Source organism: Chironomus tepperi, unplaced genomic scaffold, assembly GCF_022539635.2.
Source record: "Chironomus tepperi strain 1889 unplaced genomic scaffold, CSIRO-AGI_Ctep_v1 contig_11, whole genome shotgun sequence".
Lineage (NCBI taxonomy): Eukaryota > Metazoa > Arthropoda > Insecta > Diptera > Chironomidae > Chironomus > Chironomus tepperi.
In genome coordinates this window covers 1,526,990-1,543,397 of record NW_027226133.1, presented here as the reverse complement: position 1 = coordinate 1,543,397, position 16,408 = coordinate 1,526,990, and the positions used below count along the sequence as shown (strand labels likewise).

At 32.8% G+C, this 16,408-nt stretch overlaps 1 protein-coding gene across 1 annotated transcript in view; it reads right to left on the bottom strand.

Moving 5' to 3' along the window:
- The window catches only part of LOC139087435 (protein FAM135A), a 93,738-nt gene that overhangs the window by 14,137 nt on the left and 63,193 nt on the right, over window positions 1-16,408 (bottom strand). The window contains exon 4 of the mRNA XM_070636240.1: window positions 12,541-12,844. Coding sequence (XP_070492341.1) covers window positions 12,541-12,844 — 304 coding nt within the window. The remainder of the gene's footprint in view (window positions 1-12,540; window positions 12,845-16,408) is intronic.

Below are 16,408 nucleotides of genomic sequence, written 5' to 3'. Positions count from 1 at the left end.
ACTGTCTAGCATAGCTCGAAGTTGACTCAGATTTTGTATGAACAAGTCGACTTCGAACTCTTCTGTCAAGAAACCTTGCGAACAGGTTAATAGTTAAGATATTAGCATTCTGCCAAACACTCCAATCAAACACGATAGCTTAATGCTAAGAGCATTCAACCAGAAATCTTAGAACGCTGGATCGATTCCCGTTCGGAACATATTGTTGGAGCAGAGTTTTTTTTTGCTATTCAGCCATGACTCAAGTTATCGAGTGCCAAAATTAAGTTTCAAGATTCAGTCAGTCCTATTCAGGCAGCTTTAAAATGATTCAGGTATATAAGATTACTATGCCTGTGTTTACCTATCAAACAGCATTATTTGAATTAAATTGAATTCTTGAGAATATATTTGAATTCTCATTAAATATTCTTAAAGCACAATCGAATGTGGCATACAATGACAAAGACATCTGCTGTATATGATATGCATAAAGAGGATTGGGGGCTGTTCACTTATTCCGTAACTTTCTCTTGATAATGAAGGGATGGAGGGATTAATAGTGGTTTGTTACGCCAAGTCTCGTTCTGAAGGACAGGAAGGGTTCAATACAGAAAGTCGATTTTCCATGTTTCTTAACATGTGAACGACCCCTTTTTTATGACACATAATTAATCAAATTTCATACATGTGAATGTGAAAATTAAAGGTATTTAATATTATATGAAAAGCATATTAAGCTTTGACACATTGTTCTTTATATGTTAATTTTCCACAACTTAATTTTCTCGATAACTGTTAACAATGAAATTGACATTCATGTTAAAGATGTGGTAATTTATACATATTGTATGCTTTTTTATCCATTCTGTTGTGGCTGTTTTATCGAAACAGATATTGTTAATAAAATGAATGTTTGGCAATTTTACAGTTATACCAAGAATATAATAATTGGATATTGATTTCCTAGAATTCATAAATTTAATGTTCTGCCTGAAAAGCTGATGAAAAATTCCAATTTTGACATTTAAAACCAAATTTCACTAAAAATAATTGCGTCATGAATTTATTTAAATTAAGTCTCATCCGAGGTCTTATTCTATTAGTAAAAAGCAATTTCCGCTTTTTTACCGACCCACAATGCTTTCCGTTTTTTGATAACCTAACCTCACTTCAGTCTATTAACAACGATACGCATCGCATAAACCTCCAATCGTATTCAAATTAAAACCCCTTTTTATAGCTTCAAGTCATCAGCATTCATTGAAATGCTAAAAAAAGCCTCTAAAAGCTTTTAAAATTACAACAAAAACAGCTTTTAATATTTAAATCTGAAAGCTCAACTTTTTTTTTGTCTAAATCAAAATCGTTGTCGTGCTGCTCCCCTCAAAATTTTGTCATTTTTTGTGTTCCTTGTGACGTAAAAATATTCATTCAGATATTTACTTGTGTAGGAGCTAACTAAAATTTAAATATAATATCATAATACACATTTTCATTCGCAACATTAACATATTTAAATACACAAGAATCGAGATGGGAAAACATTTTAAATTAAAGTAGATTATCATAAAAACCAGAAAAGAGAGGAGCTTTATGCTTTACATTTTTCTCTTTTCATCCCCATTCATATTCACTCGCGCGCGCTTTTCATAATCTTTTTTTTTTGTGCAAAGTTAATTAAGTTGTTTATTGTGTTATGGTTGCTACTGTTACATTTAATACCTTTTATGAACATACATATTCTTATATATTTTAATATAAAAGCCAGCATATTCACATTGGTTTTTCTTTATTGTCTTCTTCCTTCTTTACTGCTTATATTCAAGAGTGATAAAAGGATAGTAGCTTGATGTTTCTTTTTGGAAAGTGGTGTATTGTCGTAACCTCATTGTGTATCAGTGTCGCACTACTATTCTAAGCGACACAAATGAAGAAATTCATTAAATAAGACCAAATGGAAGCTGTATTTGGCAGCCATACTAATGCCACATGCAGTCATTCGAATGTCACACGACAGTCATTTCAATGTCATGTGACATTATTACAGACATTTCATGTCACATGGCAGCAATTTGCAAGCCACATTACAACCATTCGCAAGCCACATTTTCACAAGCCATATGGATGCCACATGACAGCCATACGTATGTCACATGACAGCCATACGGATGTTACATGACAGCCATACGGATGTCACATGACAGCCATACGGATGTCCTATGGAGGTTGCTTCTATGTTGTGTTACTAAAAGAGCTTTTGTGGAGGAAGCAACAAGAGTCTTAAAATTCTTTGAATTTTAGTTTAGTCGATTAAAGCCGACCAAACTTCAAATACAATTTTAATCGGTATCTAGCGTTCCTTTGTGCTTGGATATTACTTCAAAACATAAGCAATAAGAACACATGAACTTTGTTGTAACATTAGCACTAACAGCAATATCATACATTACAACAAAGCTATTCATATATTTCACATTCACACAGGGCACTCAAAACCACTTCAAACCCCTTAAAATGTACATACACAAAATGGGATAAAGAGCGAAAAAGAAAGCCTTTAGCTAGATTTATATCCCCACTTATATTGGGTTTGATACCATGAGCATGAACCATATTTTTAACTCCTACAAATCTCAAGGATAAACCGTTATAATTAAAAACTTCGAGTCAATGAAAAATGCTTTCAAATTTTTTCCAAACAATTGCGCAGCTCTATTATGGTGGAAAAAAATCATCTAATGAGCTCTATTAGTAGTAAAAATGAAGGAATATTCTCACAACGTATGTGTAAAATCATTAAAAACTGTGGGAGTTGAACAAGCAGGAAAGAAGAAAAATATTTTAATCAAAATTTATTTCATCTCATTTATTTGCATAATAAATATAATTAATTTTCTCATATTATCGTATTATCTCGTTCAGGTGAGCTATAGCTAAAAATATGTCGCTATAGCGAGGAAAATCCGGTTTAAATAAGGGGCTGTTTGCTTATTACGTTACGGGAAAAATGGATTTTGAGGTCATCTTGTATAATTCAGTGGTGGGCAACCTGTACCTGTCCATGGCCTCCCTTAGTTTGCGCCTGAAGCTTGGTCTATCGCTGGCAACAGCTTGTCAATTAAAGGTGATTTTCACTGAGTTCTTGGGGCATCCGATTGGTCGCTTAGACTGAATGACGAATGCTGCTTCAGTCGAGACTTATCACTTAAATGCGCCGCGACACACAGGTTGCCCAACACTGATCTAGTTTAAACCTAGCTATTTTTTTTTGATACTTTTCACGGCACACCTGAGATTATTCTCTACACACTAAGTGCCGCAGCACATAAGTTGCCCACCAGTTGTTTAAGCTGTTACAAAATCGAAGACTCACCCCCTAATTCCAAAAAAGCGACCGTAATATGGAAACGACCCCTAAATGATGACTGATATAATTATTTACGGTGGATTAATTTTTTTTACCTCTCATACTCTATCTCCTATCTGTCGTCTCATGACTCCCAACGCGACGATGAAATAATAATAATAACTTTAATTATGGATTTATATTAAAATGCCTAAAAAGCGTATGAAAATTAATTTCCTTTTCATTTATTTCACGTTTATATGAAAGATGTGGTTTTGTAAGCTTTAAATGAAATATTGGCACGGATGCTTCCAGTTGTCATCCTCACTATGAGATTTGATGGAAAAAGAAGAATGTCGTAAAATTTATTCTAAAATTCTAAATGATGTATGTAAACAGAAGTACTCACATTTTTCATGTCGTATATGTGAATAATATGTAAAAATAATGTGTTTTTGGATATTTATGTGAGTAAAATATCTCGATATTTCACTTAAATAAACGCTTAAAGATGTTTCAGCCCACGAGATCTGCTTTATGCTCGCTGTTTTGATTCTGTTTCTGATTTATTTTAAAATAACATTTAAAAAATTGAGTTTTTATATGACGAAGGAGGAATTTAGATGTTGGAGATGATGGTATTGGTTATTATACGGCAAAATTGTGACGTCTTGCTTGTCGTCATGACGTCAAATGATGGCTAGATTTGCAAAGTTTTGATTTTCTTTAAAATAGACTATTAATAAATTTATAAATATCAATTTCGGAGCTTTATTATGATTATGAGTTTATTGACGTGAATAAACAGTAATGACTGTTGGGTTCGTTGACTTTTTAATGATAATTTGGAGTATTTGAGCTGATTTTAGGGTAACTTATCAAAATAGTTACATTGCCGGTCGCACAGATCAATTGTGATCCAAATCCTGGTTATAACCAATAATCCAACCCTTGGATGTTCTATTCTGACTAAACCCAATTACCTCAATTAGCACTATTTAATTCAACAATCCAAAAATATCGATATTCCCAATAAATCATACCAATAATCTGATTTGTAATTTTAATGCATTAATGATCATCAAACTTTAATTTTCCCCGGGTCAATTCAAAATATATTTACAATCAGTCAAATCTGATTAAAATCATTAACACCATGTTATTAATAGCCACACAACACTGACATTCTAAAGAATTAAAAATTAATCATCGCGCTACACAGAATTACAGGAAATAATGAAATTTTTTCACATCATCATTGTCATGTTAAATCCATCTTGTCATTAAATGATGGTTAGCTCGCATGTTTTCTATCGTAAATGTCCTTTAACATTATATATCCCTTAATTTAATGCTTGTCGTCATCATCAAAAGCATCACTTTCAATAAAGCTATATTGTGGAGCAGTGGTGGGCGACCTGTGTGTCGTGGCACATTGTGTGGCGCCAACAATTCTTTGGAATACCATGAAATATGTGTCCTGTGTGGTCAGTTCATGCTTACCACCAAGATGTGCCGTGACAAACAAAATGTTGCGCACAACTGTTGTAGACTCTCAACTTGACTAATGTATTTGATTTAAAATATTTCATTTTGCAAAATGATACAGCATAAAAGAAGATAAAATAAATAAAAATAAGCGGGAAAGAGCAAAGCAGAAAAACATTTTTCATACGCACTGACCCACTTTTCATTTATTCTTGTTTGAGCAACAACACAGTAAAGTGCACAGAGAGACGAAGTGGCAGTCAGAAAAATATAAATAATGTATTTTTAAATGGGTGGTTAGATACTTGAATGCGGAGGTGCTATAAACAATTTTATATGAAGTCATTATCAATATGACAATAGGCTTAAGCAATGAAGCTTTTAATAGCTAAAAATGTCATAAATAAGACTCCTTTTTATTGGCATTTGCTGTTTATTGCTGACAAACAATGGCGATATCTAAAAATGAATTAACAAATTTAACAACAGCTCTACATGATTGAAGGTCAAAGGATATTTGTTGATTTTATCAATTTATAGAGAATTTGATTTAACCTGTTTGGTATTCGATGAGCATGAAATTTTTTGACACCTTGCTGTTTGGTCAATAGTTTTGAATTGTTTGCGGAAAATAATTTCTGATTTGAATTGAATTGGTTTGGGAATTTTTCCGATTGAACTAAAATTCGGTTGAATTCAACAGTAACTGCATTTGTTGGGCAGGGGATGGGCTTTTTCCACGAATACGCGTCCTTAGTAGAGCTCGAAGTCGACTCGACTGAAGTCGACTCTACCATACAAAATTTGAGTCGACTCTGACAGACTGCGACTCTGATGAGCTCGAAGTCGACTCTAATTTTGTATTAAAAAGTCGTCTTGAGTCGAGTCAACTTCGAGCTCTGTTCCTAAGGACTCTTGGAAGAAGACTGTTGATAGAGATAGTATTGCACTTGGTAAGTGGAAGCCAGCTATAGAGCCAGTTTCAGGTGACATCTATGGAAAGTCATTGATCTCAATTGATCTGTAAGACGAGCGAAGTAAGTTAGTAAGAGTAAAGTCAACCTCTTTGACTACGTCCAAGACTCAAGTTCTTACAAAATCCAGATTCCCAAATCTTCAATCTGTTCCTTAATAAATCAATTGCAAATTTCCATCCCATTAAAATTCCGATCACATAAATTGAGATGATGACCCATTTAACTTGAGATCATTACCCATCGGAAAACATTCGCTGCACCTGATTCATATTATTTTTATCTCATATTCACTTTTTAATTTTAAACAACCCGAAAAGTATATTATTGTCTCACATTTTTTTGCATCCAATTCTTTCATGTGTTTTTCACTTTGTCAATATAATTGCACAGCATTTTCTCGCTCTGGCGTGCTGATGTTTATTAAAAAACCAATTTATCCTCCTTCAACGTAGATTAATGAACATGTATAGAGCGTACAGTCGAGTACGAGGAAATAAAAACGTGATTTTAATTTACCGTCATACTTCAACCCCAACAAGGAATAAAAGACTGTTTCATCTCTCTCAATTTAATTTGAAAGCATCAGCCACAGTGAAAATCTTATTTCATTTTTCATCATTATTAATCAGTCTTTGTTGCTTTATATCCGATCGTTGAATATTCACTCCGCTTTACTTGCAAACGAGCACGAAAACGAGAAAAAAATTCATTCGAGAAAAAAACTTTTGTAATTAAATGAAAGCATTTAGGGGATTTAATAGAAAAGTTGCTTAAAATGTTAAATTAATACAACTTTGTTCTCATCCGTGGATAAGTAAAAAATGCGGTATTTTCACATACATACAGGATAAAAGTTCTAGCCGCAGAACGGAGGAAAAATGAGTTTTTATTTGGGTTTTTGGGTACAGGGATTGTTAAAGTTAGTGATTATGAGACTGAGCAGTAATTTTGCTTGGAACCTCAATTCTTCAGCTAACAGGCAAATAGTATGCATTCATAGTACAACAGTAATAACACTACGGTACCTAAAACTGATATATTTGCCATTAAGGATACTAAAGTTCTAGAGAAAATACGACAGATTTCCAAAGCATAACTTGATTGGGACTCGAACTCATGTCCTACGATTTCCGATTACATGCTCTTACCACTGAGCTACCGAGGGTTGTTAGGAAGCGTAGCACAATGCGCACTTAAACCTTATTTTCAAAATTGGAATAGAATCTGTGGACATTTATAGTTTCGAGCTCTGGTGGCGTAGTGTGGCATAGTGTTAGACAGTGTAACAATTGGTAATTTCAATTAGCAAAGGATAGCAAGCGATTGAGCCAGTTTTAGACACCAACTGAGAGAGGCTATGGATCACAGCTGATCTGTACAGCCAGCGAGTGAAGTAAGCAAGAGACATTAATGAGGTCAAAAGCAGGTTCAAAAGTTAACTTCATTCTCTTCTCATACCGAACCTTATCAAGTCTAATTATCTCAAAATAATGACAATTCCCCTGCCATTCTCTACAGATTGTCTATCTAGTTTAAAACAAAACAAACGCAGGAAGAGCAAAAAGCTCGCTAACAATAACTGTGGTTTGATAAAAAAAAAGAATTTTTTATTGTCGTAGGTCATAGCGGTTGTTTTTAACTGTATATTCACAATTTCCGTATCTAACTTCCATAATTTTTCTCTGTCGTTTATTCTTCTTCTGTGTTTTATATGTCAAGGCAGTAAAAGCTCTATCAGAGATGTACATAAATTACTTTATGTTTTGCTAATTTATGGTGCATGGAATTCTTTTGCGTTATTTAGTTGTGCTAAGCTGTTCTTCTTGTTGCCATGCTCTTATGTACAAAAAACGAGGGTTGAAAATTCTAGTAAACATGATATGTGGAAGTTATTTAAAATTTTATATAAGGGTTGGGAATAGTAAATTTTCCATGTATTTAGTAAATTATTTATGACTTGATGTCATGTTTGCTGGAAAAAATGCTAAAAGGGTTTATGTTCTGTTAAAATGGTCTTGAAATTTTTAAAAGATCTTCATTTCTTATTTCCTGAACATACATATGTTTACGTGTACATTATGCTGGGAAATTGAATTATTATCAGAATTTAGGCTTCTTTGTGGATAAATTTATAATTCTGAGAAATGTTTACTGTTGGAATGAGAATTTTTGGGGTTTTTGGATGAGTGTTATTGAGTTTTATTGTTGTTTTCACGCGTGTGCTTTGGATTGGTATCGATTTTTGGGTTTGTTTGGTTGAAGCTTGATATTAAGGTGGAGGCGGACAATTCAGGTGACAAGTGACAAAATAGTGATAAAATTGACAAAAATGTGACAAAAGGTTCCAAAGAAAGTGACAAAAAGCTGTCAAAAGTGGAAATCTTTCTCAAGTAAGCTGTCCTCCTCCTTGTGATAGCATCATATAACAACATTAGCAATAAATCCACACTTAATTTATCCAGAACTAATCAATTTATTTCACAAAACTCATCAAAACTCCAACAAATCCAATCAAAATTATCACAAAAACTTCAAATCTCTTAAAACTATTTCCACATCCACTAGGTGTTGTTGAAGTTGTCGGAGGTGCTGTCGCAGTAGCCAAAGGTGTCGTTACATCTCCAGCTTCCCAATTTAGATAACATCTTTCAAAATCACCAAAGAAATCGATGTTTGTTGATGAATTAATTTGTAAATTAATGCACATGTTTGTTCTAAAATCAGCTTCAGTTATTGTTGAATTGAATCGACTGAAAATTCCGCGTTCGATTGCATTAATCCTGTTCCTGGCAAAGCTCATTGAACTCATGAATGGATGTCGTCCAAATGAGGTAGAATTAAGACGTTGAATAACGTTATTAGCCATTCTAATGCCATGCTGTCTATTTTGTGCTCCAAGATTTCTAAGTGGACCGAAAACTTCAAATGGAAGTTCCTCAATATTGTTGTTGCTTAAATTGAGGTCACTAAGGTTTACTAGACCGAGAAATAGTAAAGGATTAAGAGTCCTAATACCCGTGTTCTGAATTGAAAGTCTCAAAAGTTGAGTTAGTGGCCTGAACGTATTGGCTTGAAGGTTTGTAATGCTTAATCCAGTCAACTCTAGTGATTTTAGGTTTGTAAGTTGATTAAATGAATTTTCTGTCAATTCCTCACCAATTCCATTAACAACTAGCGTCAGCAGTGATCTTGGAAGTGATTGCCATGCAATATTTGTTAACCTTGGTCCAGAACTTGAGCCGATCCAGAGAATCTCAAGTCTTTGAAATTGCGCAAAAAATGAAAAGTTGAAGGTTGTGAAGGCATTCATGCTTAAATAAATTTCCCTTAAGTTTGTGTGTCGACTTAAAATATTCTGAATTGCCAGTGGATCTGTAAAGTTGTTGCTCCAGATGCTGAATCTCTCTAAATTTACAACATTTGTAAGGAAGTTTGCGCTCAGATTTGATAATTGATTTCCATCAATGAATACATTTCGTAATCTTGTCATATTATGTAGTAATCCATCTGGAAGTGATGTTAGATCATTGAAAGTGATGTAAAACTCCTCTAAGCTTGAAGTTGCTCCAAACAAATCTCCAGGAATTGTATTAAGTCTTAGAGAAGTCGCTGAGAATATTCTCAGATTCACACAATTTCTGAATGCTCCATTCATAAATGAAGTAAGTGGATTGACCCAAATCCAAAGTTCCTGAAGTCGATCACAATTTTGAAAAGCATTTTCTGTAATTTCTTGCAACTCTTTATTAGTTATGTCCAATTTCTCTAAATTTCTGAATGTATTCATTATTTCATTATTAAAGAATCTAATTTGCCCGCTTTGAAATTCAAGTGAAGTGACATTAACATTTGTATGTCCAGGAAGATGATCACCGATGATTTCCAAAGTATCAAATCGACTTGTTATATTCACATTAAAAAGATCACAATGATAACGATTGTTTTGGTCATATCTGTAAATGCACAGACCTTGAACATCTGCGGCCTTTGTTATTATGTCTTGCTGATTAGATTCTTGTAGAATAATTGCAAGAATTGCTAAAATATAAACAACGTTTTTTGGATTTGATGGAATTTGTCTTTTTCGAGTCATTTTTGTAGTTGATTCTTAATTCTATTTCACATCCAGTAAGTTTCAATTTGATTTTATTGCTTCACTATCCGCCAAACTTATAAGAACTAAATTATTTTACAGTAAATTCCACAGCGACTCAACTCAAAATGAATCATTTATTTTCGCTACAAACTGCATAAATGATAAGCAATTGAATGGTATATGAAGATGATAAGCTGATAACAGCACTCAAAACAAACTGTATCAGGTTTGTAACAAGGAGTAGTTGGAGTATTTAAGTATAAATAACAACTTTTTTAGCTTATTCTTGGAAATTTTTCACAACTCTACTGTATTGAGTTGTAATTCACATACGTCAAAATAGTACTAAAGATAACAACAGACTAAATAGCGGTAAAAAGATTATCGATAAAGGTTTTTTGTTGATATCGACGGAATTTCATTTATCGTGATATTTGTAAACATGTCCGAGTGATATAAGACTCAGTTTGGCAGTATTTTAGATTTTTTATGAATTTTTTGTTACTGTAATTTCTTAGTTTAGCTGTTTAAGAGAGGAATTTCGAAAAATGTCAAATAATTCTAGATTTCAGTGTTATAACGTACATTTGAGATTTAAAAAGTTTTATTTGTGCATAGTTGAAAACCCCTTTTTATGCAAAAGTTTAGTTTGTATTTAAAATCCGAAGAATAAACATCGCAGATAAATATTACAGTCCGCATAGAGTTCTTAATTACATTTGGTAGCGACGAAGTTGAGATGTAAAGCTAAACAAACACTGTAGCTAAACCTCATTCACAGAATAAATTGAAATCCAACTACAAAATTAACTCCAAATTCCCAAATTACATCGAAACTAAATATAGGTCAACTAAAATAGGAATAAATGTAATTAAACTAATATCAAACCAATCTAATTGCCATGTTTTTATACATCCTACAGCAACAAACAAATTTGTGGCATAATCATTGTTTAAATCAATACAATAGCTAAAGAATCACGTTAAAAATAGGAAATAATTACAGGCTATTACGTAATTAGTCATAATTCATGTCACAAGTACAAATCAAGTAATTTCCATGAATAAATAAAACGACCATTTAAGCCATAAATGATTGATCGATAGTTACACTAATTATATTACAACTGATAATCTGTAATTTATCAAATATTTACAATGTAAATTTAAATGGAATTAGATCTGTAAAGTTAATGAATTTGTGTTGTATTACACTTGTATTGTATTCAAGGCACTTCCCTTAATTATCTCGATGTTTATCGCAGATAACATGTTTTGTTCATTAAAACTTATCAGAACTTAATTATATCTATACAAAAATTTTGCTGCTTAAACTTTTCATATCTAATAATTTCCTTGAACTTTTTAATCTTCATCCTTCTTAATATCATCGATTGAATCAATAACGATAGAGATATGTGGCAACTGAAGCACGACAAATTATTTCTTTTTGTACTTTTTAGTTATTATGTTGTTAAGAGATCCTTCAGGAGATGATTTTATTGTTTACGTAGTTGTAGGATTTTAATGAATTTTAATAATCTCTTTTTATCCTTTTTCAATTAAAATTTTCATGTCTATTCTATCCAATAATGTCAAACATGTCAAGTACACGAGATTTTATGATTATTTAATTTAATTAATTCTATTATAAAAAAGCCTCAGCTTAAAGGAAGTTGAGAAGAATTTATAAGGAGTCGTTTGATTGTTATGTAACGTAGAATTACGTTTATTTAGACTTTTCTACCTTTTTGTCATAAATTTTCCATTCTTACAAAATCCCCTTTTGTTACGCAACAACCGAATCACCCCTAACAACACAGAATCATACCAGCCCACACTGAACTAGTTTTTGCCATACAATTCTCTTTTATTGACGATGAATTCACTTTTGTTATAGTTCCTTACAAGCTTTAAGGATGGAAAAGAAAGGCACCATTGTGTGTATGTGAATGATGAAAGATTATGGGTGGAAATGGAGAAAGAAAAGCGAATAAAATGTCAATTATATTGAATATATCAATTAATTTTTTCCATCCTACACACGATGCCACAAAATTAATGTAAGTGAGCCTCTTTTTATGACACATATTTTTTTTGTGTGAGGAAATTAATGGTTAAGGGGATGGCTGACTTAACGCTTGGTTGAATTGAGATAAAAGGTCTTCAGATAATGAAGTGGTTAGGCAAATCCTAATGGACATATTAGGCTGGGTACCGTAAATTAGCATGCTAAGTAGGTATAGTAAGATGTTTATTGAGTATATGCTCGTATGTTAGAGGCTATACTAGGGTCTAGGTATACTGGAGGTTGACTAAGGATAAACCCAGTCTTAGACGAACTCTAAATATTAAGGAAGTTAGCAAGTCTAGCAAAAATTGACTAATAAATCAAAGAATTCAAGTAATCTTTAACGGTTTTTATAAATTCAAACAATATTCTCAAATCTTTTGAATTCATAAAAACCGTTAAAGCTAATATTCAAGTATCCACAATAAAATCAGTGCAATACTGCTTCTTTCTTATCCACCAGCACTCATTCTAACACTTGTTCATTTCACTTCCTCTCATTCTTGTTCATTCACACATCTGTTCACAGATATTCATCAGAGTATTATAAAAATAAAATACAATTAATATGCAAACTTACTTTATATAAGGCTGATGTAATGCAATTAAACTCGCATGTATACCCAAACTGACAGCAGCGAGATGAAAGTAATCAAAGAGTACGGGTAGGTGATAATGAAGTCCTCGTGCGGGATGAAAATTGAGTTGTAAAGTTCTCGTTGATGCAAGTATAAGTGTCGTATCATCTAAGTTTATATCATTTGATGTTGTTGGAGTTTCTGGCTGTTGCGTTTGCGGTTGCTGTTGCTGCTCACCGAACCATAATTCTAAATTCAATGAAAATTCAGCTCGCTCGATGCATTCCTTTAAATGACGACTATCAACTGTGTGGAGAGCATGGAAAGAAATAAAGTGGAAATATTGTTGGTGAAAAATTTGAATTTTTTTCAATTTTTATTCAACTAAACATTTTGTACATTTAGATTAAATGAATGAAACATTCTGTGATGTTAAATGGAAGGAAAAAAATTTTTTTTTCAGCTGTCGACAAAACAAAATTGAAAATTTTTCTCCTCATCCTTCTTCTGCTTCGTTTGGTACCATACTCTTGCGGAGCAAGGAACTTGACAATAAAATTTTATTCAAAATGATGTTTGAGACAATGTGAGGTTGTAATAATATTAAATGAATTTTATATCCGAAATTAAAATGTTCTTATCATGATGAATACATCTTAATTTTATTGATATTGTGGATTTCAAGTTGAATGACTTTAGGGTAATTGCTAGAAATATTAGGAAATGGCACAGTTTTTATGTTTATGAGGTATGAATTAAAATGTTGATGTGCTTATGTCTTAAAAGTTGTGAATTTTATCGTAAAATGGGGAGATTGTAGATTCATTCATTAATAAAGTCGACGTGACGTCGATTATAAAATGGATGAGAATTTTATATTGAATTTTAAGATTCACTGGGCCCACCCTAAATTAGGATCAACCACAAATTGGGGCCCACCTCAAATTGAGACCCACAAAAAATTTGGGCCTACCCAAAATCTAAACATCCAATGTGATTGCTTGGGCACCGCAACATCCCCGTTGCCTTGACGGCACCAAGACGGCTGACTTCGACCCTCTTTAAAGAGTAAAAATTCGAATCGTTGCATTGATGACTTTTTCAAACAAAATCCGAGTTGACTTAAAGCTCTTGACTCTTATATGCTTGACATCATTTACATCATTTACAACCCCATTTCCCTTTTTCAAGACACAATCAACCCTTTTAATTCAAATAATAAACTTAAAAGAATTCTTTAAAAAAATATTCATAAAAGTTTTGTGTGAACAAGTCATACCAAAAAAAAAACGGAAGTACATCTTCCTAGAAGATCAAAAAGTTTAAAGAGCGAAACATTTAATTAAGGACGATAATTTATGTCACAACATTTTCACCATATAAATAATAATTTCTACATATGGCTGTTGTCCCATTATTATGATAATAACGGAAATATTAATTTTAATGGTTTTTTTTGTGGCATTTTTCGACCTATGTAGAAGAGAAAATTGAAAAATTTTCAGTTTTTCAGGAATGAAAATTGAAGTTCAGCTAGTTTTAATAAGCTACAAAACTTGAATATTTTTGAAAAACTCTTTGAAAATTCTTAAAGACTTCAAAGACTTTGAGTTTTTTGAGATCAAAACTTGAGCACAAATTACTTTATTTTCAATAAAAGTGTTGCTAGGTGACTCAAGACAAATCTTCTTCTCCTGCATTTCAATTCTCTTTGAATTGACAGAGTTGGCAATTGGACGACGGCAATCGGCTGAAATCCGCCGAATATCATCAGCCATCGGCATCCAACAGCCACCGTTGATATCTGTTATCGGCAGCCGACCGGCGGGCATTGGCACCTTTGACCTATAACCAGCCAGCGGTCGCAATCGCCATTCACTGTTAAGTGACGTTAACTGCCGATTATAGAAAACAAAAAATGACCGAAGACAGCCAACTCTGCTTCCAAAATATCAATCCAACATTTTTTAATAATCCCAACAAAAATTTCACCCAAGAGAAAATTGAAAGCAAAAAAATTTAAATTCTCTCATAGACAAAATTTTCATTTTCATATTCAGTCACGCAGCATGTGAGCAATATGCATATATGTTCCACATAACTATAGCTTCAAGACAATGAAACACGAAACTAGGTTACAATTCTATTCATCTTATGTCTTTAAAACAGTGGAATTTTTGAGAGAAACTTTTGTTCCTTTTAATGTTATTTAAATTCCCGTTCATCCTCTTAAGGATACCATTTTCAAAAGTATATCATGTATAAAATTATTTCCTTCCATTCTTTTACCTCATTCCAAGTTTTGTTTTCCCGAGCAGCACAATAAATGTGAGTATGGATCGAAATCAGCCGTCATGATGCCGTCTGGACAAATTGTCGTGTTACCGTTAATACGGCGAAGTACCTGAGGATTATAAAATAGCATGAGCTTGGGCATGTGCTTGAGCATCAAGCTTCTTAATCAAACGTCTTAGGCAACGTCCCTAAGTCCTACCAAACACGCTATACTACTCGGATTTCCTTTTGTCTTTTTCAAAAGAGGAAGTAAAATGCATTTTCCTTAATATGAGAAAATTGAATAAATTTTCCAACTGTTAAAAGCTTCTGGCACAAAAGAAATTTTCCTTTTTTATAACATTGTTATTAAACGTAGAGTAAAATTGAGAAGAATGAAGTGCACTTCAGCGTAAAATCGATTTTGTCTGAAATGATAATGTTGAGTGTAAGTGTACTTCATATTGACAGCATATGCTTGCAATAAAAAAATTTTGAAGATGATTTTTTATGTCTTATGTGCTATACTTCCTTTAGGAATGTCCATCATCATCATCATATCCTCATATGAGGTGTAAAAAATATCCCCTTAAGTAATTGGAACATTTATTTTATTTTTTTCACTTTCCTTTGACCATTTCTGTTTCACCTTTATAATCTCCTTCCTACTTCTTATCATCTGCTATCACATGACATAAATATAAAATAAATAGTTTCATTCTACCTTTTTATTTCACTATTTCTTATACCTTTCTTACAGAAAAATGATAAAAAATCTCTTGTTATAGTAAAGCCCAACAATGATGGCAAAGTGAAGATATAAAGAAGGATTTAATGTTTGTTTGGTATTCGTTTGAGTTGTATTGACAATTTGTAACAGGATGCATCTTTAAATTGTTTCTTTGCATGTGTTGCTTTATACTTTTGATTGTGGATGATAACTTTTGAGTGATTTTTATTGGTAGGTGAGATTAAGGAGGTCATGAGGTTATGGTATTGCAGAGCTGAGGATTAAGAATGATTAGGGTTTCCAGAATTCCCGTTCCCGTGAAATTTCGGGAATCGGGAACGGGAACGGGAATGGCCTTCGGGAACGGGAATATTCCCGGGTAATTTTTACTCCAAATTTTTGAAATTTTTTTGAGAAAAATTGATAAAACTTGAATAAATATACAATGAATAATGTATATAAACACATTAGTTTTAAATTATTAATTAAAAGACATTTTTTCAGAAAAAAATTCTAAAAATTGAAAATTTTAATTCAAAAAAAGTTTGGTTAAAATATTTTTTATATGAAACGGGAATTCGGGAATATTCCCGTCAGATTTCGGGAATCGGGAACGGGAATTCCCGTTCCCGTTCCCGGGAATTCCCGGGAAAATTCCCGTTTTTGGAAACCCTAAGAATGATTGAAATTGGGACTTTAGAAATGAAATGCTGTGGCATTAATAAAAGTGATGTCGTAAAGAAGAGGGAAAAGGGAGGAGCTTAGCTTTGGAGTTCTTAAGACGGCTATAGTCGAGTTCAGCATAATAAAATTCACTATTTTATTGCTATTGCTAGCTAATGGCTCGGCTGCATTCTCTGTCTAAT